General features: G+C 46.0%; 1 protein-coding gene across 9 annotated transcripts in view; it reads right to left on the minus strand.

The window, feature by feature from the left end:
- The window catches only part of ADGRL3 (adhesion G protein-coupled receptor L3), a 2099109-nt gene that overhangs the window by 1210568 nt on the left and 863454 nt on the right, over nt 1-25087 (minus strand). For all 9 annotated transcript variants that reach the window (XM_075863876.1, XM_075863871.1, XM_075863866.1 and 6 more), the window contains exon 13: nt 12001-12123. In XM_075863876.1, coding sequence (XP_075719991.1) covers nt 12001-12123 — 123 coding nt within the window. The remainder of the gene's footprint in view (nt 1-12000; nt 12124-25087) is intronic.

Raw genomic sequence — 25087 nt, forward strand, 5'->3', positions numbered from 1 at the left:
TAAAATCTGCAGTAGTTACGTGTGAACTTACACTTTACAGCGAGCACCTAGTGACGCAAATCCTGAAACAACCTTGTTTGAACACAGAGTGGGGAGGGCTTTGATAGCTAGATAGTTGAAGCTGGGGTAGGGCTGGGAAATTATGACCTAAATCAAAATCACGATTATTTGAACATGTAACCTCGATTACAATTAATAAATGATTTTCAGACCACACCTCTATTTGCATGCTTCACACCCTATTTGCATGCCATGTCATTGAATGAATTCAGATCCCCTGAGTCTGAAATATACTACTGTAAAACCCTGACACTACCCCTCACACAGTATACTACTAGGTAAGTCGATCTTACCTGCAAACGCTGATGCTGCTGCAGAATCAACTGTAGCCTCTGCTGCCGATGTGGCCGTCACGATGCAGGACCTGTGAGTGACGTCACAGATCTGCACTGTCAGAAGCTGGGCGTTCTGAAGAGAAGAGGATGTTACTTCTCTTCACAGCGCCCAGCTAGTAAAAGTATTAAAAACGCCCCGATGTACGCACCTAATACACGCCCACTTGGACTTTTACTTTTAAACACACCCACTTGGACTTTTGCAAGCCTCATTTGCATAATTACAAAAATGGTCATAACTTGGACAAAAATGCTCGTTTTTTAAAAATAAAAACGTTACTGTAATCTACATTGCAGCGCCTATCTGCTGCAATAGCAGATAGGGGTTGCAAAATCTGGTGACAGAGCCTCTTTAAGGGTGTTTTACACTGTGTGATTATCGGGCAGACAAGCGTTCATAGAACGCTCATTGGCAATAGTTGCCCTGTGTAGACAGGGCAGCGATCAGCAGATGAACGAGCAAACGCTCGATCATCTGCTGAGCATATTGTTTTAAAAAAGTAAAATATTATCGTTATCAGCACATCTCCCTATGAGAAGTGCTGCCGACATAATAATAAAGTATAGGGACGAGTGATCGGAGTAACAACTGCTCTTCCCCATCCATAGCTCCGTGTGACAGGAGCAAACGAGCGCCGATCAACGATCGGCCGATTATCGGGCGGTGCAATAGGACCTTTACATACAAGAAGAAGATTTATTGGAGCAATAAAAATTGTTATTACAGTTAAGAGAATTAGCTGTGAAAGCCATACCTTACATTTAAAACAAAACAAATAAATCCTGCCTAGACTTGCCTATCTAGGTTGTTGGTGATTTGGAACATTTCATTTTAGCTAATGCATTCCAAGGTTCATGGAAGTTCATGCAAGTTCATGGCAGCCAAGGTAGAAGATCCCCAGCCTAGGACTGGGCAATTAATAGGGAGAAAAAACTAAACTGAAATTCAGCGCAGATAACCGACGTCATCTTGTGCATTTTGTTTTTTTTAAGTTTTTTGCTTCCTCAGGATGCAGATATAGTTGAATCCTATAGTAGAGCAGGGAGCCGTCAGTTTCCCGCTCTACTCATTGTGTAACATAGGCCGCACATGACTCAGCACAGACAAGTGCGATGACGTCACTGCCTCGCACCTGTCTGTGCCGAGCCGTGAGCGGCTCACCTCACATATTTTTAGAGTCCACTGCACTGCAGGCATCTTATTGATCCACAGTGTCCTCAATGCCCACCCCATTTACTCTTTATTTCCGTCTCAATGCCCTCCCTATTTACTTCTTGTTTAGTCTGTGTCCACCCCAATTGCATATTCACGGATGATGGGGGTTATATACAGGGATGATGACGGGCTGGTATATACAGGGATGGGGGTCCCTGTATATTAACACATCATTCCTGTATATAACCCCCATCATCCATGTATATTATCCCTATCAACCCTTTATACAGGTGATGGGAGTTATATGCAGAGATGATGGATGATATATACTCGGGTGATGGTGGTTACACACAGGGATGATAGCTGACTGGTATATACAGGGATGATGGGGGTTACATACATGAATAATGGGGGTTATATACAGGGGCCCCCATCAACCCTGTATGTACCAGCCCACCATCATCCGTGTGTATAACCCCTATACGACACTGGGTTTGTGGACCCACTAGGCCGCTCCGCCGTAGCGGGGAGGCAGCTGACCAGGTCACAGTCTATGTGAAAGTAAGATGGCAGACAGTAATGCTTAGGTACCTGAAATAGTCCGGGCGGTGGCTGTGGCTTCAGCACGGATGGAGGCAGGTGCGGCAAGTGGCGCCAGACGTGGCGGGCAGTATCCAATGAGCGGTAGACACTTGACGTGGCAGAAGACACTTGACGTGGCAGAAGACACTTGACGTGGCAGATGGCACTTGACGTGGCAGATGGCACTTGACCTGGCAGATGGCACTTGACGTGGCAGATGACACTTGACGTGGCAGATGACACTTGAACGCGGGTAGGCACAGGAACAATGCGGAACACAGGAACGGTAACAGGGCACGGGTAACAGCTGGAACGGGAGACACTAAGGGACCATTTGCGAGACAGACTGGGAAAGACTAACAACGCTCAGGCAAGGATCAGAAGGGCTGGGGCATTCTTATAGAGCAGGAAATCATGTGGGTTAATGATTATTGTTTTCATGTGCGCGCGCTGGCTCTTTAAGAGCGGGCGCGAGCGTGCGCGCGCACCCTACGGGACCCAGCCGGACGGAGCGGAAGTGAGCGCTGGCATCTCCTAGGAGGGAGACGGAGGCCAGCGCTCACAGATCCATGGCTGCGGGCGTTGGGAGGTGAGGGAACCCGACGGCCCGCGGCCATGGGCGCTACAGTATCCCCTCTCTTACGCCCCCTCTTCTTGGGACCAGAGTGAGAGAGGAACTTTTTAATAAGAGTAGGGGCGCTGAGGTTCTCTTCTGGCTCCCAGGACCTCTCCTCAGGACCAAACCCTCTCCAATCCACCAGATAGAAAGTCCTTCCTCCTACCCTCTTGCGGTCCAGGATCTCCTTTACCTCGAATACATCAGAAAGGCCGCTGGAAGCAACTGTGGAACTAGAGGTCTTGCTGTAGCGGTTCAGGACCACTGGTTTCAGGAGGGACACATGGAAGGAGTTAGGGATTCTGAGGGTAGGGGGCAGCCGCAGCTTATAGGAAATAGGGTTAATTTGTTGCAGGGTCTCGAAAGGACGAAGGAACCTGGGAGCAAACTTGTATGAAGGCACCCTCAAGCGAATGTTTCGAGAGGACAGCCAGACTTTAGTCCCAGGAAGATACTGAGGCGGCTCTCTTCTTTTGGTATCTGCCTTACGCCTCATGCGATCTACCGCCAGCAAAATAGAGGACCGGGTCTGTTGCCAGATTTGCAGGAAGTCCCCATATGCAGAGTCAGCAGCGGTTACCTGAGATGAAGTCGACACTGGAAGAGGAACTCTGGGATGTTGACTGTACACGATGTGAAACGGAGAGGAAGTGGTGGACTCGCTTGTGTGGTTATTATATGAAAACTCAGCCCATGGAAGAAGCTGTACCCAGTTATCGTGCTGTGAAGAGATGAAGTGGCGGAGATAATTTTCCATGATCTGGTTGATCCTCTCAACTTGCCCATTGGACTGGGGGTGATAGGCAGAGGAAAAGTCCAAACTCACATCCAGGAGTTTACAGAGGGCTCTCCAGAACTTGGAGGTAAACTGAACACCCCGGTCGGACACAATGTGAAGAGGCAAGCCATGCAAGCGGAAGATGTGCTGAATGAAGAAACTTGCCAGTCGAGGAGCAGAGGGTAGGCCGGTCAGCGGGATAAAATGTGCCATCTTAGAGAACCGGTCCACCACCACCCAGATGGTGTTGCATCCTGCTGAGAGAGGAAGGTCTGTGACGAAGTCCATAGCGATGTGCTGCCAGGGGGCGTTGGGAACAGGCAGAGGTTGAAGTAGGCCGGCAGGCTTGCTGTGAGTCACTTTGTTAGAGGCACACACCGTGCAAGCAGAGACAAAGTCCAGAACATCCTTAGGTAGCGTGGGCCACCAGAAGTGACGAGCGATCAGGTCCTGGGTCTTACGGACACCGGCGTGCCCAGCTAGTTTAGAACTGTGTCCCCAGCGGAGAATTATTTTTCTGTCTGCCAACCGAACAAAAGTTCTCCCCTGAGGGATATTTCTAAGCTGCAGAGGATTGGCGGTGACAACGCAGGATGGGTCTATAATCGTCTGAAGGGACTCCACCGTGTCTTCCGTTTCAAATGATCTGGACAGGGCATCGGCCCTCACGTTATTGTCAGCGGGACGGTAGTGGAGCAGAAATTGGAAACGTGTGAAGAACAGTGACCAACTGGCTTGACGAGGATTCAGTCTTTGAGCGGACTGAAGGTAAGTGAGATTCTTGTGGTCGGTGAAGATCAGGATGGGGTGAGCAGCGCCCTCCAGAAGATGTCTCCACTCCTCCAGGGCAAATTTGATAGCCAGTAGCTCCCGATCTCCAATGGAATAATTGCGCTCAGCAGAGGAAAACAGTCTTGAGTAGTAGCCACATACTACTGCCTTTCCTTTGGAGCTCCTCTGGAACAGAAGTGCACCTGCACCAACAGAGGAAGCGTCCACTTCCAGTGAGAACTGCCGAGATAGGTCAGGATGATGGAGGATCGAAGCTGAAGTGAAGGCTTTCTTGAGGCTAATGAATGCGGACTCTGCCTCTGGAGTCCACACCTTGGCGTTCACACCCTTCTTGGTAAGGGTAGAGATGGGGGCCGTCAGAAGAAAAGTTCGGAATAAACTGCCGGTAGAAATTGGCGAAACCCAGGAACCGCTGTATGGCGCTTAGGCCTTGAGGACGTGGCCATTCCAGGACAGACTTTAACTTCTCAGGGTCCATCTTAAGGCCTTGATCCGAGATGACATAGCCCAGGAAGGGCAGAGACCTCTTTTCAAAGGTGCATTTCTCTAACTTGGCATACAAGCGATTCTCTCTTAGTCGCAGAAGAACTTGACGAACATGCCTCCGATGGGTCATCAGATCTGGGGAGAAGATTAGAATATCATCGAGATAAACTACAACACACGTATAGAGGAGATCTCGGAAGATGTCATTAATGAACTCCTGAAATACTGCGGGAGCGTTACACAGGCCGAAGGGCATCACTCGGTATTCGTAGTGCCCATCGCGGGTGTTAAATGCCGTCTTCCATTCGTCACCCCGGCGAATCCGGATTAGATTATAGGCCCCCCGCAGATCTAGCTTGGAAAAAATTTTGGCTCCTCGTATGCGATCAAACAGCTCGGAAATGAGTGGCAACGGGTATTTGTTCTTGACCGTGATCTGATTGAGACCACGGTAGTCAATGCAGGGTCGGAGAGATCCATCTCTCTTTTTAACGAAGAAGAATCCTGCCCCGGCCGGGGAGGAAGATTTTCGAATAAAACCCCTCTCCAAGTTCTCCTTGATATAGGCTGACATCGATAAAGTCTCTGGCAATAAGAGAGGATATACTCGTCCACGGGGAAGAGAAGCATTGGGAACCAGTTCAATGGGACAGTCATAATTCCGATGTGGAGGCAACGTCTCAGCCTCTCGTTTGCAGAAGACATCCGAAAATTGGCATACTGAGAAGGTAGATCGGAGAGTGACTGAGGCAGAGGGGGCACAACAGGACGGACTTGTGACAGGCAATGGCTATGGCATCTGGAACCCCATTGAAGAACTTCTCCAGAACTCCAGTCGAGTGTCGGGGCGTGTAGACGGAGCCATGGCAGACCCAGCAGGATAGGATTGATAGCCTTGGGTAGTACCAGGAAGGAGATCTGTTCTGAGTGAAGAGCTCCGACCCGTAATGTCACCGGCTCAGTGATGAGCATGATTGGATGAGGCAACGGTAGACCATTCACAGAGGCAACTGCCAGGGGTCTCTCCAGACGGACTGTGGGTAGTTGAAACCGATCCACTAGATCTTGGTGGATAAAATTAGCAGCCGCTCCAGAGTCAAGATAGGCGGAGGAAGGATGTGATGTCTGTCCGGTGACGATGGCCACAGGTATCGACAATTTGGAAGAGGTTTTAACGTTTGAAGACGTTCCACCTAGAGTTGCCTCTCCAACCAACCCTAGGTACTGGAGTTTCCCGGTTTCTGTGGGCATTGGCGCACAAAATGACCCTTGAGGCCGCAATACATGCAAAGTCCAGAGGAGCGTCTGCGCTGCTTCTCCTGTTCAGATAACCGGACACTGTCTACCTGCATGGGTTCCTCAGGTAGCGCACTAGGAGTGGACAATAGTGGTCTCTGGGCAGGGGGTGCTGGTCTGTGGGTCCGGCTCTCCTGACGAACCACTTGAGAGCGCTCCCGGATTCTCATATCAACCCGGGTGGCTAACAGGATGAGGGCATCCAAGGTAGAAGGAAGGTCGCGGGCTGCCAGTTCGTCCTTGATGTGAGAGGACAGTCCCTGCCAGAAGGTCGCCACCAGTGCCTCATTGTTCCATGCCAGCTCGGCTGCTAGGGTACGGAAGGAGATCGCATACTCCCCTACTGTGGAGCCTTCTTGCTTGAGGGTCAACAGAGTGGCTGCGGCAGAGGATGTTCGACCCGGCTCCTCGAACACGGCACGAAAGGACTGCAGGAACTAGGCTAGGTCCGAGGATACAGGTCCCTCTTGCTCCAAGATTGGGTTCGCCCATGCGAGGGCCTTGCCAGCGAGGAGGGAGATAATGAACGCTACTTTGGCCTCCTCGGAGGGGAAGAGATGAGGCCGTAGCCTAAAATGCACCGTGCATTGATTAAGAAATCCTCTGCATGCTCTGGGGTCACCGTCGTAGCGAGGAGGAAGAGGCAGAGGAACTGAGGAACCGGAACAAACAGGGGGAGCAACAGGCAGTGGCACGGCAACAGCCTCTGGAGCAAGAACCGGGGGTGGAACAGCGAGTAGATCCAGGCGGACCAGAATTCACCGCCTCAAGGAGTTGATCCTGACGTGTGCGTAGGTTATGCATCTCTGTCTGAATCTTCTGTACTGGGGTCTTGGGCTGGCCAGCGGGTTCCATGGCCTGAGCGTACGGTCACGGATACTGGGTTTGTGGACCCACTAGGCCGCTCCGCCGTAGCGGGGAGGCAGCTGACCAGGTCACAGTCTATGTGAAAGTAAGATGGCAGACAGTAATGCTTAGGTACCTGAAATAGTCCGGGCGGTGGCTGTGGCTTCAACACGGATGGAGGCAGGTGCGGCAAGTGGCGCCAGACGTGGCGGGCAGTATCCGATGAGCGGTAGACACTTGACGTGGCAGAAGACACTTGACGTGGCAGATGGCACTTGACGTGGCAGAGGGCACTTGACGTGGCAGATGGTACTTGAACGCGGGTAGGCACAGGAACAATGCGGAATACAGGAACGGTAACGGCACGGTTAACAGCTGGAACGGGAGACACTAAGGGACCATTTGCGAGACAGACTGGGAAAGACTAACAACGCTCAGGCAAGGATCAGAAGGGCTGGGGCATTCTTATAGAGCAGGAAATCATGTGGGTTAATGATTATTGTTTTCATGTGCGCGCGCTGGCCCTTTAAGAGCGGGCGCGAACGTGCGCGCGCACCCTACGGGACCCAGCCGGACGGAGCGGAAGTGAGTGCTGGCATCTCCTAGGAGGGAGACGGAGGCCAGCGCTCACAGATCCATGGCTGCGGGCGTCGGGAGGTGAGTGAACCCGACGGCCCACGGCCATGGGCGCTACAATATTAGAATAAAGATTAGAGGTGCAGGCCTTCAAATCCCCTAGTGGGACAAAACATTTTTTTATAAAAAGTTAATACAAATTTTGTACAAATGCATCAAGATAAAAGGTATAAGTTAAACAAACAAAAGCTGCCTTTTTTTCCTATAATAAGTATTTTATTATAGGAAAAAAATAAAAACGTTACCAAAAGTACACAAATTTGGTATCATCGAGCTCGTAACAACCCAAACTAGAAAACTACAATGTCACTTTCCCGCATGTTAAACACCGCAATATTTTTTTATGAAAAACCATGCCAGAAACACAATTGTTTGGTCACAACCCAAACCAAAACATAGAATAAAAAGAAATTAAAAAGTTGCATGTAAAACTGTACTAATAAAAACTACAATCCATCCTGCAAACAAGAACTTACACAGCTTTTTTGAGTGGAAAATAAAACAGTTATGGCTCTCAGAATATGGTGACACAAAAAAAATATTATTTAAAAAAAAATGTGTTAATTGTGCAAACACGGCATAACAGAAAAAAAAAACTATATTGCATATGGTATCGCCGTAATAGTATCAACTCGCAGAATAAAGTCAAAATGACATTTATAGCCCACAGTGACCACTGTAAAAAAAAAAAGGATAAATAACATTGTCAGAATTGCTGGTTTTTGTTCAACTTGCTTGCCCAAAAATTTAATAAAAAGTGAAAGATTGCATGTACCCCAAAATGTTACTAATTAAAACTACAGATTGTCCTGCAACAAATAAGCCCTAACACAGCTCCAGGGGATAAAAAAAAGAAAAAAAGTTCTGCAGAGTGTGTTCCAAAAGCGGATAAGATTGGGCACCATTTACCAGTGTGACGCTGGCCACACATCTGTGGATTATTATTTATTTATCGCATTATTATACCCTCTTATTATGCCCTGAACAGAACTCCTACCAAGCAAAATTTTCACTCCAAAAGCCAAAAGTGCTGCTTGCCTTCAGAACCTTACAGTGTAACCAAACAGCAGTTTACGTTCACATAAATGGCATCACCATACCCGGGAGTACCCGCTTAACCCCTTAATGACCAGCCTATTTTAGACCTTAATGACCAGGCTATTTTTTACGTTTTTCCATCGTCACATTCCAAGAGCTATAACTTTTTTATTTTTGCGTCGACATAGCTGTATAAGGTCTTGTTTTTTGCGGGACAAGTTGTATTTTTTAATAGCACCATTTTGAGGTACATATTATTTATTGATTAACTTTTATTAACTTTTTTTGGGGGGTGGATAGAAAAAATTTGGAAATTTTGCCACTCTTTTTTGCGTCCTAAATCGACGCCGTTTACCGTGTGGTATAAAAAACACAATAAGTTTATTCGGCGGGTTGTTACGATTGCAACTATACCAAATTTGTATAGTTTTTGTATGTTTTACTACTTTTACACAGTAAAAATGCTTTTTTTTCAAAATTATTTGTTTTTGTGTCTCCACATTTGAAGAGCCGTAACATTTTTATTTTTTCGCCGATGCAGTTGTATGAGGGCTTTTTTTTGCGGGACGACTTGTAGTTTTTATTGGTACCATTTTGAAGTAGATGCGACTTTTTGATCACTTTTTAATCACATTTTTTTAAAGTCAGGATTCACAGAAAACAGGAATTTTTCCGTCGTTTTTTATTACAATTTTTTACGGCGTTCACCGTGCGGGTTAAGTAATGTAATAGCTTTATAGTCGGGGTCGTTACGGACGCGGCGATACCAAATATGTGTAACTTTTTAACTTTATTTTGGTTTTTTAATAGTAAAGTAGTTTGCAAGTGGAAAAAGTGGGTTTTTCATTTTTTTCACTTTTTTTTAAAATTAACTTTATTAAAAAAAATTTTTTACTTTTTTACTAGTCCCACTAGGGGACTTTAATATGCGATGGTCCGATCGCTATTATAATACACTGCAATACTTTTGTATTGCAGTGTATTACTGCCTGTCCGTTTAAAACGGACAGGCATCTGCTAGGTCTTGCCTGCGGCATGATCTAGCAGGCATTCATTACAGGCAGACCTGGGGGCCTTTATTAGGCCCTCGGCTGCCATGGGAGACACTGACACTCGGCGATCGTATCGCCGGGTGTCGGTGGGAGAGAGAGGGAGCTCCCTCCCTCTCTCCAAAACCACTCAGATGCGGTGCTCGCTATTGAGCACGGCATCTGAGGGGTTAAACAGGTGAGCTAGATACTTATATCGATCTCACCCGGCAGAGCAGGGACGCCCCCAGCCCTCAGCTACCTCGGGCAGCTGAGAGCAGGGATATTTGACAGCTCCCTGCTCTGTTTACTTATTCCGATGCCGCGACGTAAAAAGTCTATGGCATCGGAATAAGGCCCGTTAGTGACCGACGCAAAAAGACTATGGGCCGGTCACTAACGGGTTAACAGTTTATGAGATATTTGTCTTCAGCGGCATAAACTGGGCACAACATATTGTGCACTAAAATGGCATATCAGTGGAAAACTGCAATTTTTACTTTGCATCATACGCTGCACATTAATTTCCAATGAAAAAACACCGGTGGGGCCAAAATTCTCACTACACCCCTTAAAATGCCTTAAGGGGTCTAGTTTCCAAAATAGGGATCAACACTTGGGGGTTTGTTTCACAATTTGACCTGAGAGCCCTGCGATTGTGGGCCAATGCTGTGAAAAATCCCCAAAATACGCCTCAAATGTGCATGTTGCTCTTCACTTCTGAGCCCTGTCATATGTCCAGGCAAATTATAAATGCCTTGAGGGGTGCAGTTTCCAAAATGGGGTCACTTCTTGGAGGCTTCCAATGTACGCTAGTACCTCAGGGGTTTTGCAAATGCGATATGGCACCCAAAAAACAATCCACCAAAATCTGTATGCCAAATAGTGCTCCTGCCTTTCTGCGCCCTGCCGTGTGTCCAAACAACAGTTTATTACCACATATGGGTATTGGTGTACTCAGAAGAGTTTGCTTTATAAATATTGTGGTGCTTTTTCTCCTTTATCTATTGTGAAAATGGAAAAATCTCAGCTAAAACTACATTTTATTAGAAAGAATTGTAGATTTTCATTTTCACAACCTAATTCCACTAAATTCAGCAAAACAGCTGTGGGGTCAAAATTCTCACTATACCCCACATTTCTTGAAGGGGTGTAGTTTCCCAAATGGGCTTACTTTTTTGGGGGGTTTCCACTGTTTTGGTACATCAGGGGGTTTGCAAATGCGACAATAGAAAACCATTCCAGTTAAACTTTAGCTCCAAAAGCCAAATGGTGCTCCTTCCCTTCTGAGCCCTGCTGGGTCTCCAAACAACAGTTTATTACTACATATGGGGTATTCCCCTAATTGGGAGAAACTGCATTTCAAATTTGGGGGTACTTTTTCTCCTTTATGCCTTGTAAAAATGTAAAGTTTTTATGTTATATTAGAAAAAATTTAGATTTTCCTTTTCATAGCCTAATTCCACTAAATTCAGCAAACACAATGGGGGTCAAAATGCTCACTATACCCCTTGATAAATTCCTCGAGGGGTGTAGTTTAATTTTGCGGTGCATCAGACTTTTTGAGCACTTATTATTCCATTTTTTGTGGGAGATGAGGTGACCAAAAAACAGCGATTCTGGCACTTTAATTATTTTTTTTATTTCCTTCACCAAGCTGGTTAAATAATGTTGTATTGCAATAATTCAGACTTTTACAGATGTGGTGATACCAGTTGTGTTATTATTATTATATTTTACATAGCTTTTGGGAGAAAATGGGAAACAGGTGTTTCTTTAACTTTTTTTTTTTTTTGGTGTGTATATATATAGATAGATGTAAAAATAAACTTTATTTTTACTGTATTTAAACTGTATTAACTTGATTGCTTGCATTTTAAGCTGAAATGCTTATGTATTGCCTCTGACAGTGCTTAATAGGAGCACAAAGATGGCAGACCTTCAATAGGCCCCCAGTCTGCCATGACAACCAGCGGCACCTCGCAATCGTGACACAAAACAGCCAATGGGACGTCCCCCTTTTTTTTAATAGCTTAGATGATGCAGTCGCTATTGACCACGGCATCTAAGGGGTTAAACGAGCAAGACCGAATCCTTAGGAGAAGAAAAGTAAAAAGTAATTACTGGAACTAGATCCAAAAAAAGTAATTTTAAATGTTGGGCTGGGTATGACTCGCTTTAGAATATACTTGTTTATGTGAAGGGCTTTGACTGCAGTTTGCATGGGTTAATACGTCCAGTTATATGTGTATACTTCTATACTATTAATGTTGGTGAGATTCTCATACTGAACTATTGTTTTTAAGAAATACATCAGTGGTTTTACTAATTGTTATATAATTTTTATTTACCATTGCGTCCATTTTGTCTCAGTGTATTCGAAGACAGTTGAATAGAGCTTTCATATCCAATATTCTGTGGGAAATGTAGGTCTTCCAAATTCACATCTGTGCTTAGTCTTGCAACTTCGAGTTCTATTTATAAAAAGGAATAAAAAAAGCAATTTTAGAAACATTTTTTAATGAACACAAGATCAGAAAATGATTGTAATTTTAAAATTTTGTAGGAAGGCAACACCATTCACAAGTATAATTAAATGTATCATTTATTCGCAAAGCAACTTTTAGGCTGCCATATAGCCTTTCTCAACCTTGTGAAATAAATTATCTGTTTAAGCACACTTGTGGGTGCTTTCACCATCATTGTAATATTTAATTGATGGGGTAGTTGATCCATGCCCTTGGTGACAAAACTTGTGTAAAATATTTGAGCCTTTTCAGGGGCCAAAACTCAATGTCTGTATATCTAAAATAGAAAAAAGGCTGGGGCCTCATTATGCAGAGATCCCCGTAACAAGTAAACATAGAGATACCTATACAGTGATCTACTAACCATTCAAAGAGCCATAACTATTTTTTACAGAAAATAAAGGCATGTCATGAAAATTTTTGACATAAGTGGAGTGGTGACATGAGAAGCATAGTTGGATTAATTTATGCACTCACGAAGGGTAACCACTAAATCAAAAAGAACAACAAATAAACTATGCAACAATATAAACGCAATTAAAAATATAGGTGGCAATAAAAAGGAAAAAAAAATGAAACCACTAAAAACAGGAGAAGGAAAGAGAGAAGTAGCAAAATAAACAGAACACAAAGGGTGAGGCATGGGAGGGAATAAGGGGAACAGTGGGGGAAATGGCACAGCAGCATGCAGTAGCATCTCTCCAAAGGGCAATGTTCAGTAGACGAGACAACATCTCAATAGCGGTCATCTAGCCAACAAGGAAGTCATCCCTATCCTGAAACTCGGCCCAAACAGTCCAAGTACAGATAAATCCGTCTGACCTGTTATATTCATCAAACATGAGCTCCTCCAACCTTATAAGATGGTTTACCTCTACCACCCACTCACATGAGAAGGAGAAGCAGTTTATTTCCAGTGGCGAGGGACCACAATTCTAGCAGCAATCAAGAAATGTCTGAGGAGAACTTGCTTAAGGCTCAAGAGCGACCTGGGTACAATGGTAAGGAGACCAGCCTTGGGAGAAGTAGATATGGTGGATCCAGTGAGTTTGTTACAGAGGCTGAATGTAACGCCAGCGGGTTCCGCGCCTGCCGGCGGTCCCAACTGCTGCATCTTATATCTCCTTCAGCGGCCTTTTCCTTTTCAATGCCGCTGGCGTCTGCTGGTATACTCTGCTCGCGGCCGTTGTTTCCTGAGTGCGCGGGCGCATGCTCCGGCCGTTACTAAAAAAAGGCCAGCTCTGAAATTCATATTCACCCATCTAATCCCTGTTCATGCCACGACTACTTAAGGCACCTCCACTATTGACTTGGTGTCTGAGCGAAGGTTCCTGTATGCATCGGATTCCAGTCCGCTATTGCTATCTGTTCTCAGCCTGTATCCAGTTGTCCGTTACCAGCCTGTATCCAGTACGCTATTGCTGCCTGTGGCCAGCCTGTATCCAGTTATCCATTACCAGCCTGTATCCAGTTGGCTATTGCTATCTCTGGGTAGCCTGTGTCCAGTCATCCATTACCAGCCTGCGTCATTACCAACCTTTATCCAGTCCGCTATTGCTATCTGTGGTCAGCATGTATCCAGTCATCCATTACCAGCATGTATCCAGTCTGCTATTTGCTGTCAACCGGATCCAGCTGCCCGCTACCTGCCTGTGTCCAGCTATCTGCTACCTGTCTGTGTGCAACTACCCACTATCTGCCTGTGTATAGCTACCCGCTATCTGCCTGTGTCCAGCTGCCTGCTACCTGCCTGTGTTCAGCTACCCATTACCTACCTGCATCTAGCTACCCGCTACTTGCCTGTGTTCAGCTATCCTCTATCCACCTGTTACCAGCGATCTGCTGTCAGCTTCCATTCTTCAAGGTACCATCTGCCAGTGTCTGTTTCTTGACTGTTTGGCCATCAGCTGTACTGCTGGAAACCAGCTTAAGAGGTAGCGACCTGGTAGAATCCCCCAGCAAAGATCATATCCGTGTATAGGGTTTAAAGGTTGAAGAACGGGAAACTACTTGGATAACACCCTTAGAGGTGGCCCTAAGCCAAATTGTTGGAGAAGCCCAGTGGGTCCACAAACCTGCTGGTCATAACACTGAATATCTTTATCCAGAAAGGGGGAAGCAATGGGCAATGCTATCAAATATGTAGCATTGTCCCCGGGGGAACCCTGCAACGGCAGCATTGGTCTGACACAGAGGAGAAGATCCTAAGGAGGAAAGAGTGGCATCTGTACCACCTGGTGAGTATTTTGTAATTCTTCTCTTGTGCAAAACAAGATGTGGGTAATTAGTGTGCGAGCACGAATGCCTTTTGCCAATCTTCATCTGAAACCTGGATACCCAGCTTTTGTTCGCAAGATTTAGTGAAGGCTAGTTGAGCTGGAGAGGCTTTAAGAAGGCTGGAGGAGTGTATGGAATGATAAGAGAAGACAGGAGGAGGGAAAAGACTGAAGTAGAAAGGACTCCATGGGCGTCCTATCTGGAAGAAGGGCATTACAATCCCTATGGAGGATAGACCTCAATTGCAGATATGGCAACCACGACAGTCTTCCCTCTGGGTAGCTACCGGCCAGGACACAAATTTCAAAATTCCCTTGGTCGAAGACAGAGTCTGCACCAAGCAAACATTATCCTGCTTGTGCCAACCAATGAATTACCCTGTACACACAGCAGGCAAAATGGCAGGATTGGCAAAAAGCAAAGAGAGCGGACCTGGTCTGTGAGAAAGGTCTGTGGTCTGGACTGTGCAATCCCACACCACCAAAACTTGTCGCATGAGAAAGGGAAGTGAGACAATCCATTTATGGGGGTTATCTATTCACGGGAGTGAGGTCAAAGCCAAGGTGGACATCTCCCTCTCAATGCGCACACACTAGTTGCCTGCCAATGAGCTAAACCAATCCGCCACCCTCATGAGGATCGCCACGTGATGGTACTTTTTAAAGTCCGGAAAACCAGTACCCCCCACCAATTTGGGTCTATATAGAACAGAAAGTTCAAGACGTGATCTGAGAGTACCGCATACAAATTTGTTAAGGGCTCTATAAAGAAATCTTAGTAAAACATCCATCTCAAAGATATTAATATGACCAAACCAAGATAGACGTTTACATTCGTAGTCTTCTTTTCCATCGACATAGCCGTATGAGGTTTGTTTTTTTGCAGGGATGACATATCTTGTTATGGCACAATTTTGGGGTACATATAATTGTTGGATTAACTTTAATTAACTTTTTTGGGAAGGTTAATAGAAAAAAAAAGCAATTACGCCATAGTTACATGCGTTTTAAATTTACGCCGTTCACCATGCGGCATAAATAACATGTTACCCTTATTTTATGGGTTAGTTACGATTAGGGGCATACCACATATGTATATGCCATAAATATTTTGTATTTTTCTGTCGATGTAAACATTTTGGGGTATATTTGACTTATTGATTAACTTTTATTTTTAGGGGTGCTTTTCAAAAATATAAATTCCACCATTGTGTTTTGCATTTTTTTTTACAGTGTTCACCTTGCGGTTTAATTAACATGTTAACATTATCGTTCGGGTCATTATGATCGTGGCGATACCATATATGTGTATTTTTTTTAAACTTTTACAAAATAAAACCACTTTTTATGGAAAAAACGGTTTTATTGTTTTCTTTTACTGTCCGCCTTTTAAAATAATCTTTATTTGACATTAATTATTTTCTAAGTCCCACTAGGGGAGTTCACTATGCGATCTTTTGATCGCTTATATAATGCTTTGGTATACTTAGTATACCAAAGAATTACTGCCTGTCAGTTTAAAACTAACAGGCAATCTATTAGGTCATGTGTCTGGCACAGCCTTTTAGGAATATAGTTGGGGCAGGCCTGGAGGCTTTTTTTTTATTTTCCATTTTCAATATCAAGCAAAAGATAATAAAGTGCATACATGTGGAAGCACACACATCGGCACACAGGCCAACATAAAGCATCAACAGCAGAAGCGAAAAAAACAGCATTGAGCAACTGAGAACTTCACTAGAAGAGTAGTCCTGTGCACACTGATACCAGGTAAAGGTGCCCGTCGTTCAGGATTCCAAATCGCTCTTTACGCGTTGAAGAAGCAGGGGGTAGTTCACCGCATAAAGGCGAGACAGATCACTGGTAAGTTGGACACCCAAAATTTTAAGAGAATTCCTAGCCCATTTAAAGGAGAATGACTCCATCAGATCCTTCACAAGAGACTGTGACAATGAGATATTGAGAGCCTCCGATTTTTGGTAATTAATTTTGAAATTGGACAATATCGAGTATCTACTCAGCTCCGCCATCAGATTAGGCAAGGAAATCCTGGGTGAAGTAAGAAAAAAGAGCAAATCATCCGCATATGCTACGACTTTGTGGGACCTCTCCCCCAGAGGAACGCCTACTATATCTGGGTTGGAGCACACATGCCACCAGAATGGCTCCAACCATAAAATGAATATTAAGGGGGACAAGGGGCAACCCTGCCTAGTACCATTCAGATTTAGCGAGCGGGGAGGAGAAGTGTCCATTAACCTTAACCCGGGCCGAAGGGGAGGAGTAGAGTCTCTAAATCCATTGCATCATATAGGTGCCTAGTCCAATATAGTCCCAGTTCACCCTGTCAAAGGCCTTCTCTGCATCCGTGGACAGAAAGAACGTGGGCAGAGCTGAGGCAGCAGCTGATATATTAAATATTATCACGCTCTTCCCTAAGAGGCATAAAACCCACCTGGTCGTTATGAATAACCGTTTGTAAATGGGGGGTCAGCCTATACTCCAAATTTCTTGTAAACAACTTCAGGTCTACGTTTAACAAGGATATGGAGTGGTAATTTTGGCACAGGGAAGGATCCTTCCCCTTCTTGGGTATCACTGTAATGTAAGCCCGGAGTGCATCTTGGGGAAGGGAGCTCCCCGCAGTGTGTGAGTTGAAGGCGTGTAGGAAGTGAGGGGAAAGCAGGTCAGAACAGGCCTTATAATATTGCAAAGTGAGACCATCAGGGCCCGGCGCCTTCCCCAATGGGGAGTCCTTCAATGCCCACGACAACTCGTCTGGGGAAATAGGAGCCTCCAAAACGGCAAGCGCCTCCTGGGGGATAAGTTTCCTCCCAGAGGTCTGGAGGTAGAACTCAATTCTCTCCAGATGGCTCCTCCCATCAGAAGACGAAGAGGCTCGTGGAAGATTATATAGAGAGTGGTAGTAGGCACCAAAGGTTTCCATGATGTCATGGAGAAGATGCAGGCGCCGATTGTGGGAGGTGTGAATATGGGGAATATACGTACGAGAGCGGGTTTTTCTAAATGCCCGTGCAAGGGTCCTACCCGGTTTATTACTGAATTCATAAAAGTGCCATCTGCATTTAGCTAAGGAAGTCCTAGCCTTGGAAAGGCAAAGCGATCGAACCTGTAATCTCAGCTGCCCCAGCTCCGCCTCGACATCTCGGTCCAGGGAGACCTTGTGGGACTGCTCCAACAAATGTACTCAGGACAAGGGATCAAACAAGCGTGCAGCACGTTCTCTCTTTAGTTTAGAACCAATGCGAATGAAGGAACCACAAACTACACACTCATGTGCCTCCCAAATGCAAAGGGGGTCAACGTCTGGGGAGACATTCATGGCAAAATAATCCTGTAGGTGCCGCCTATATCTGTTCATACTGTCGGTTCCTGTAGAAGCGATTCATTCAAACGCCATTGCCAGGAACGAGGGTGGACCATTGGGAAGGAGAGATTAAGTGTTATAAGAGCGTGATCACAAAAGGTAATATCATCTATGGAAGCCGACGTGAGGCATGAAAGGTGTGTATGGCGTAGAAAGAAATAATCTATTCTGGAGTATGAGTTATGCGGAGCCGAGAAGAATGTGTAGTCTTTTGTCGACGGGTGCAGGAGATGGCACGCATCAATTAATTTATGTTCATGGAACAACCGACAAATATGACGATGGGCAGACCTAGATAAGGCCGAGTGCCCTCGTGAGGAGTCTAATGTGGGATCTAGGGGTATGTTCAAGGCGCCTCCCAATATTAGAGTACCTTCCAGAAATTCATCCAACTCCGTTAGGACCCTCTCTAGAAAGGCAACCTGACCAGAGTTAGGGAGATAAAACGAGGCCAGTGTGAACAGTGAGTTGGCCAGCCTACCTTTCACGAAGAGATACCTTTTCGCTCCATCAGTGCGAGTCCCCACATGTTCCCAAGGGAGAGAGCGTGAAATCAGGATGGAGACCCCCTTCGTCTTAGAGTCTGAGGACATGCTGTGATACCCATCCGTATAATGTGAATCCGTGAGTTTCGGCATACAATCAGCCCGAAAGTAGGTCTCCTGAAGGAAGGCCACCTGTGCTTTTTTCTTCCAGAGGAGACAGAGAATGGAGGACCTCTTCTCAGGGTTGTCCAGACCCTGTGCATTCAGGGAAACAATCTTAACGTTAGACATGGTGGGGGGGAAGAAGACAGAGAGGGGAAAGGAAAGAAACAAAGAAAGAAAAAGTCCCCTTAGAAGAGGTAGAGAGACCAGAACAATGTAACAAGACAGCACCACTGGAAAACCCCTGCAAAACCCCTCAACAATGCGTCGTGTACTATGTCTCCCTAAAAAGGAAAATACCCTCAGATCGAGACACAGGAACACGGGACCCTAATGGGGAACGAAGAATGGCAGCGATGTGAAAAGACAAAATTATAAAAGAACTGCAAAACATACAAGTATGTTCAAAATAAACTCAAGTATACTCCGGACCCAACCGGCTAAATAAGGTATGGACATCCCAACCCACCTATAAAGAACCATCTACCACTCTAATTCCCAAGGGGGGGCTCCCCGCTGCCTAGGACAGCACGTGTGGTGCCATCAGCATGAACGGCACAGTCAGTGACAGAGGCACAATAGTCAGAGGGAGTATAAGGCAAGCGGCAATGCTAAGAACTATGTTGGGAATCCGAACCGAAAGACACCTGGGACCCATACCCCCCGTGGCCAACCTATCCTCCCCGCTCCATCCTACAACACGTACCCGGCCAAACTAGGGAGACACAGAAGCAAGGAACGGGCATGAATGGAGACTTCTGTGGAGACCGCCATACCCCTGAAAGGAGAGACACGTGGAAATTCAACAGGAAGAGGTGCTCCCGTGTCATTGTACTATGCGGAATACCCTGTTCTAAAACCAACATGAATACTGACGGGGACAACCTCTGAACTACACTGCAAAGGGGGAAATAAGCACATGAAATACCGACCGAAGGCCCACAATGTAAGGGCTAGGCTATACAGTTAAGATGTAATAGATCAGTCTCTGTGCTGGGAACGCCTCACAGGTATCCGCATCTCGGCTGGGCCATCTCTGGGGCGAGGCAGGATTGGGCATGCTGGATCCGGAAAGGGACCACCCCAGGGAAAGAGTGACGTTGGGGGCGTAGTCCAATCAGGCAACAGGACTGGAGGGATCTCCAGGAACCTAAATGCCTCCTCCAAGTCATCCGGAGATCTAACAGCAAACTAATCCCTGTTTTCTGAGTATGATGTGGAAGGGATGGACCCACATGGAACGTAGCGCCCACTGTTTTAGTAGCCTCCAGTAAAGGGCGTACAGCTCTAGAGAGTAGAGAGTCAATGTAGAGAGTTAATCTGGAAACATCAGGCAAAATGGTAACCTCTGAACCATTATAGGGTATGGCCCTTTCTCCCATGCTCTCCGTGCAATGTGCTCCTACTGTTTGTAGAAATTAACTCTGCATATTACAGCCCATGGACGATTGGTGTCTCTGGCCCTTGGGCCCGCCAATATATGCACTTTATCCAGCTCGATGGCCATATCTCGTGATCTATCCAGGAGCTTGTTGAAGATATTAGTCACTGCATCATGCAGGCACTCTGGAAGCACTGATTCCGACAGGCCGCTTAATTTAAAATTGTTTTGTCTCTTCCTATTTTTAACATCAACCAGGGTATATTGAGTGTCCAGGGTCTGAGAAAGGACCAAAATGTCCAAAGAATGAACAGAGTTCTGGCGTTCCAATGTCGCCACACATGCGGTAAGTGAACGTACCTCCTGGGTAACCACATGAATGGCCTTGTCATACTTTTCCTCCAGGCGCGAGAGACGTAGGTCCAGGTCAGACTTTGTGGGCAAGGCCCGCACCATTTCCCAGAGCTCTGTCAAGGTCCGTTCCATAGAAGGTGGAGGACCCGGAGAAAAGACAGATTGGTGGTCCCCCTCAACAACAGAGGGGGTGGGTGGCCCTCTCAGGATAGCAGGTGTCCCCTGGCTAAGCTGCGATAGTTCCTCCGGGGGAGACAGCTGTGAGGCGGCGGGAGAAAATGGCGCTGCCAGTACCGCCCTGCATTGCCGTTTTGCCGGGTCTCACACTGGGGCAGGAGTGGAGGATAGTCATCCGACAGGGCCGGCGGAGCCATCCCAGGCTCATTATCAAGGCCCAGACATATCTCTGGTGTCGCCATGTCAGGAGGGCGCACAGGGGAGCGACTGCTGGCACTTGCCGTCCGAGTGGAGTAGGGAGTCGGCGGGAGCACACGTGATGGCGGTGTCTGACTGAGGCCTAGAGGCGGGATGGAGGAGCGCTGCGGAGATGCCCCGTCCTGTCGGTAACAAAGAAATCTGCTGATGGAAGAGGTACAGGGAGTAGCAGAAAGACTCCTACGATTCCTCCCCTTCGTCATAACTCACAGAAGCCAGGTAAGTGAGCCCTATGGGCGATTTTCTGTAAGCCGGGTCCGGAGCCTCGAGATTATGCGTCCTCACATCGCCATGCCAAAGCCACGCCCACAGGCCTGGGTGCTTTTGTTAGGCCAGTGGCTGGATTGGCAAACAATCAGCAGCCCGTGATTGCATTTACGGGCTACCAATGGGTGTCAGAGGGAGCCACCTAATCTGTAAATGACTTAGGTGTAATTACATAGTCGAGTCGCATTGCCTTGTTTCCCTGTCCAAGGTATGGCATTTTTTCTTCAATTCTCCAATGAAGACCACTGATGGCCAGACTTCTCCAAACAGTAGATGGGTGTACCTGGGTCTCACTGGCCTCTGCCAGTTCTGAGCTGTTGGCACTGCTGGACATCTTACGATTTTGAAGGAAAGTAAGCATGATGTGTCTTTGATCTTCCGCACTAAGCATCCTTGGCCAACCACTGCGTCTGTGGTCCTTGACTTTGGCCTTTTTTTCGTTCTTCTTCAAAAGAGCTTGAACAGTACATCTTGAAACCCAAGTCTGATATGAAATCTTTGCATGCGAGAGACCTCGCTGATGCAGTATACTGTAAGTACCTTTTGTCTTGTTGCTGTGCTCAGTCTTGCCATGGTGGACTTGTGACATGAAAATATTTTCCACAACCTTACCTTTTTACCTTTGTTCCTCACCCAGTTTTAAACCTCCTACACAGCTGTTTCTGTTACAGTTAATGGCTGTGTTTCAACTTACATATGAAAATGATTATCACAGTATAATTGTTTAAAGAGGCTCTGACACAAGTTTAATAATGCCCTATCTCCTAGATAATCTGATAGGCACTGTCACACTGATAATGCTAGTGAAAATTGTGTCCCAAAACTTTATTTTAAAATTTATGAGCTTTTTTCAAAATATGTAAATGAGCCGTTATTAGACAACTGGAAAGGTAACAGCAGTGATTCTCCTGAGTTGGAGCTACCTCACAGCCTCCGAGGCTATCCTATCAGCATGAAGCTGCTTCACAAAGTATGAGACACATTCTAGAGGGAAGGGGGATCACTTCAAACAGCCATATCTTGGGCTGCGTCTCCACTCAAGATAAATTCAAAGGCCTTTCTGCTACCCCTCGGACGGGCCGCTCACAACCAGAAATGGATAAATTCTTTAGTAAACATCAACTTGCCTCTCCATCGCAAGCTGCAAAAATGGTGCCGGAGGCCCGTGCTGATGAACCATCTGATGACTCGGACGAGGAGAGCGGCCAGGCGCAGCAGGGGATGTACAGACACACTTTCCATTTCCAGGGTTCCTGAAAAAGGCCCTAACCCGCGCACTCGTTCCTATTGCAAACAAGTTGGCAGACAGTAATTCTAATATACACCACATTGGTGGCTGCGTAGAGGTCCTTGAGTACTCACAGCAGACGCTCATTAGTTTTGGGGTGGCGATTAAGAAAAAGCTGTGCCAACAACACTCCCACAATTATCATACCCTCTTACTCCTAGGAGATCAAGAGAACAAGAACTGGAGGAAAAATATCCACATCAGAGGTGTTCCTGAATCCTGTGCTCCAGAGACTACCCAATACGACCAAGCATATTTTCTCAGAGAGGGCGACCATGATTGTAGTTGAAAAAGCACACAGGTCCCTCAGACCCAAACCAGCTCAGAAGGACTGTCCTAGGGACATTGTATGCAGCCTACTCAGCTTCTTGCAAATGGCAGCCATCTTGGCCACCAACGAGAAAAAGGCGATTTCACCTTTTTAGGAATCCACCCTGCAGTTTCATCAGGACTTAGCACCTTTCTGCTTTGCAGAAACGTCGTCTTCTCAAAGCACTTACCGATAGACTGTACTCCTAAAAAATAAGTTATCGCTGACTATTCCCTTTTGGGCTCATGGTTTCTACGGATAGTCATAAAATTGTGATAATATTGTCACTTAATAGTGATTAAGACCTCAGTGGATCATACACCTCTCTGGAAATATCTACAAATGGTTTAGTTGCCTATTGATTCTTGGCAGCCTATGCCTGAAGATCTGCTGGACCTCTCTCCTCTGTGAGCCTGGACTGCTGTAACTAAACCAAAATCTCCCAAGCCGAAGAAGCCATTGACAAGATCACCCAACCCCTGACCAAGTCGGGAATCTACGGGAGAACTGTCTCATTTGACGCAGACATATCCTTACAATCTACAGTGTGTGACCCATCTATTTCTGGGCTCATCCCATTGTGTGCTGCAGGATGTATGCTAAGTGCTAGGTGCTTCTCTGTTCTCTCCGAGTTGCTCTCTCCTGCCCCTTTCTTCTTTCTCTTCTTTTCTACAACCTCTATCACCAAAGATAGAACTTATAAACAGCAAAATACAAAAAAAAGTCTTCTACGGTTAAGCCCTCTTTGCCCATCGCTTTATATGGGGCTCTATTGCCTTTCTGGTAGACTGCTTCCGTTACGGCACCTTCCAATAGTCCTGCTTATTGGTCGTTCACCCGATAAGGTCCGAACTCTGTCTTCCTTCACCCCCTTCTCCTCATATCCTTTACCTATTCCGTCACACCACAATGGTATCTCTTACCAGGACTCTGCAATAAGCATAATGTCGTTTCATTATTCCTCAGTGCAGTTTGTGATATTACCTGCCCCACATGGCTGGTTCACCCATTAATATTGCCACCTTTAATTTAGTTAAGGGGTGCAATGCCCCTCAAAACTTAGATGTAGATGTACTATTGCTGTGAGAGACACATTTCCGTGTAGGTCAACTCCTGTTTTATCCCATTCCGCATTCAAGGTCTGGTTCCACGATGGTAGACCTGATGCGACTGCAAGAGGGGTTTTGGGGTACCACTCTACGACTCTCAATACCGGCACTTCTGCATGGCTGAGGGAAGTATTGCATCTCTGTGTTCTCTGAAGGCTTAGGCTGGATTCACACGAGCATGTTTGGTCCGTAAAGGACGGAACGTATTTCAGCAGCAAGTCCCGGACCGAACACACTGCATGGAGCCGGGCTCCTAGCATCATAGTTATGTACGACACTAGGAGTCCCTGCATCTCCGTGGAACTACTGTCCCGTTCTGAAAACATGATGACAGTACGAGACCGTTGTCCCGCAGCGAGGCAGGGACTCCTAGCGTCGTACATAACTATGATGCTAGGAGCTGGCTCGCTGCAGTGTGTTCAGTCTGGGACTTGCAGCCGAAATATGTTCTGTCCTTTACCTTTACTGTTGGTGGGAGGAGATCTAAACTTGACTCTGAACCTGATTCTGGTTTTATCCTCGCAGAAATCAGTCAATTTATATCATGCTTTGAAAGGGTTGCACCGTGATTTTGAGGACCTTAGCTTGAGAGACATATGGGGTACCCTCCATGTAGATGTTACGGACAATACATACTTCTAAAATGTTCACAGATCTTAACAAATCTCTTAGTAAGCAGCAGATGTGTCCCCCAAATAGTGGAGTCTTCTAAATGAGCAATAACTATTTATGATCATGCCTCAGTCTTTCTTTTACTATTGCTTTATGACCCCCTCCCCTTAGAGACTGGAGTTGGAAACTAAATGATACTCTATTAGATATCAAACATTTACTAAACAACTTGCAAGATCGCATCCAATCTTTTTTTACGATTAACTTTAAATGGACAACCAGCAAGACCTCAATCTGGGAGGCCCATATGGCTTACATTAGAAGGGAGTGCATCTCCCTGAGGACATATACTAAAAGCAGTGCATGAAACAAATTTCCTCCCTGCTCTCCCAAATAGCCAAAATAGAGAAGCTCCACAAAAAGTCCCTGGCAATCAAAGAGCAAGAGACCTTATCTTCGCCCCGTAGCTCGCTTAAAGATGTTTTGGATGTCAAATTGGCCCATTCATATTTAAAGGACTGTCATAAACATTATGCCCATTTTGAAAGAGGTGGCAAAGTTATGTCTGCTCTTATTAACTGGTTCCCGACCACTGGCTGTATATTTACGGCCAGCGGTCGGGGTCCTTAAAAGCCGCACCATAAACTATTGACAGCACGGGTTGCTATCGGGCAGCTGAATAACTATGTTATTACCAGAAAAAAAATGCTAACATGTAAAAAAGCTTATGTTTTTACTATTATTTTCAAACGTTAAGCCTAAAAATTATAAAATAGCAAAAAGGGTGTGTATAAAAATGATTTAAAAAAAAAAAAGAAACTTGCATTGTCTATGGAAAAAACA

The sequence above is a fragment of the Rhinoderma darwinii genome, chromosome 1 (genome assembly GCF_050947455.1).
Source record: "Rhinoderma darwinii isolate aRhiDar2 chromosome 1, aRhiDar2.hap1, whole genome shotgun sequence".
NCBI lineage: Eukaryota > Metazoa > Chordata > Amphibia > Anura > Rhinodermatidae > Rhinoderma > Rhinoderma darwinii.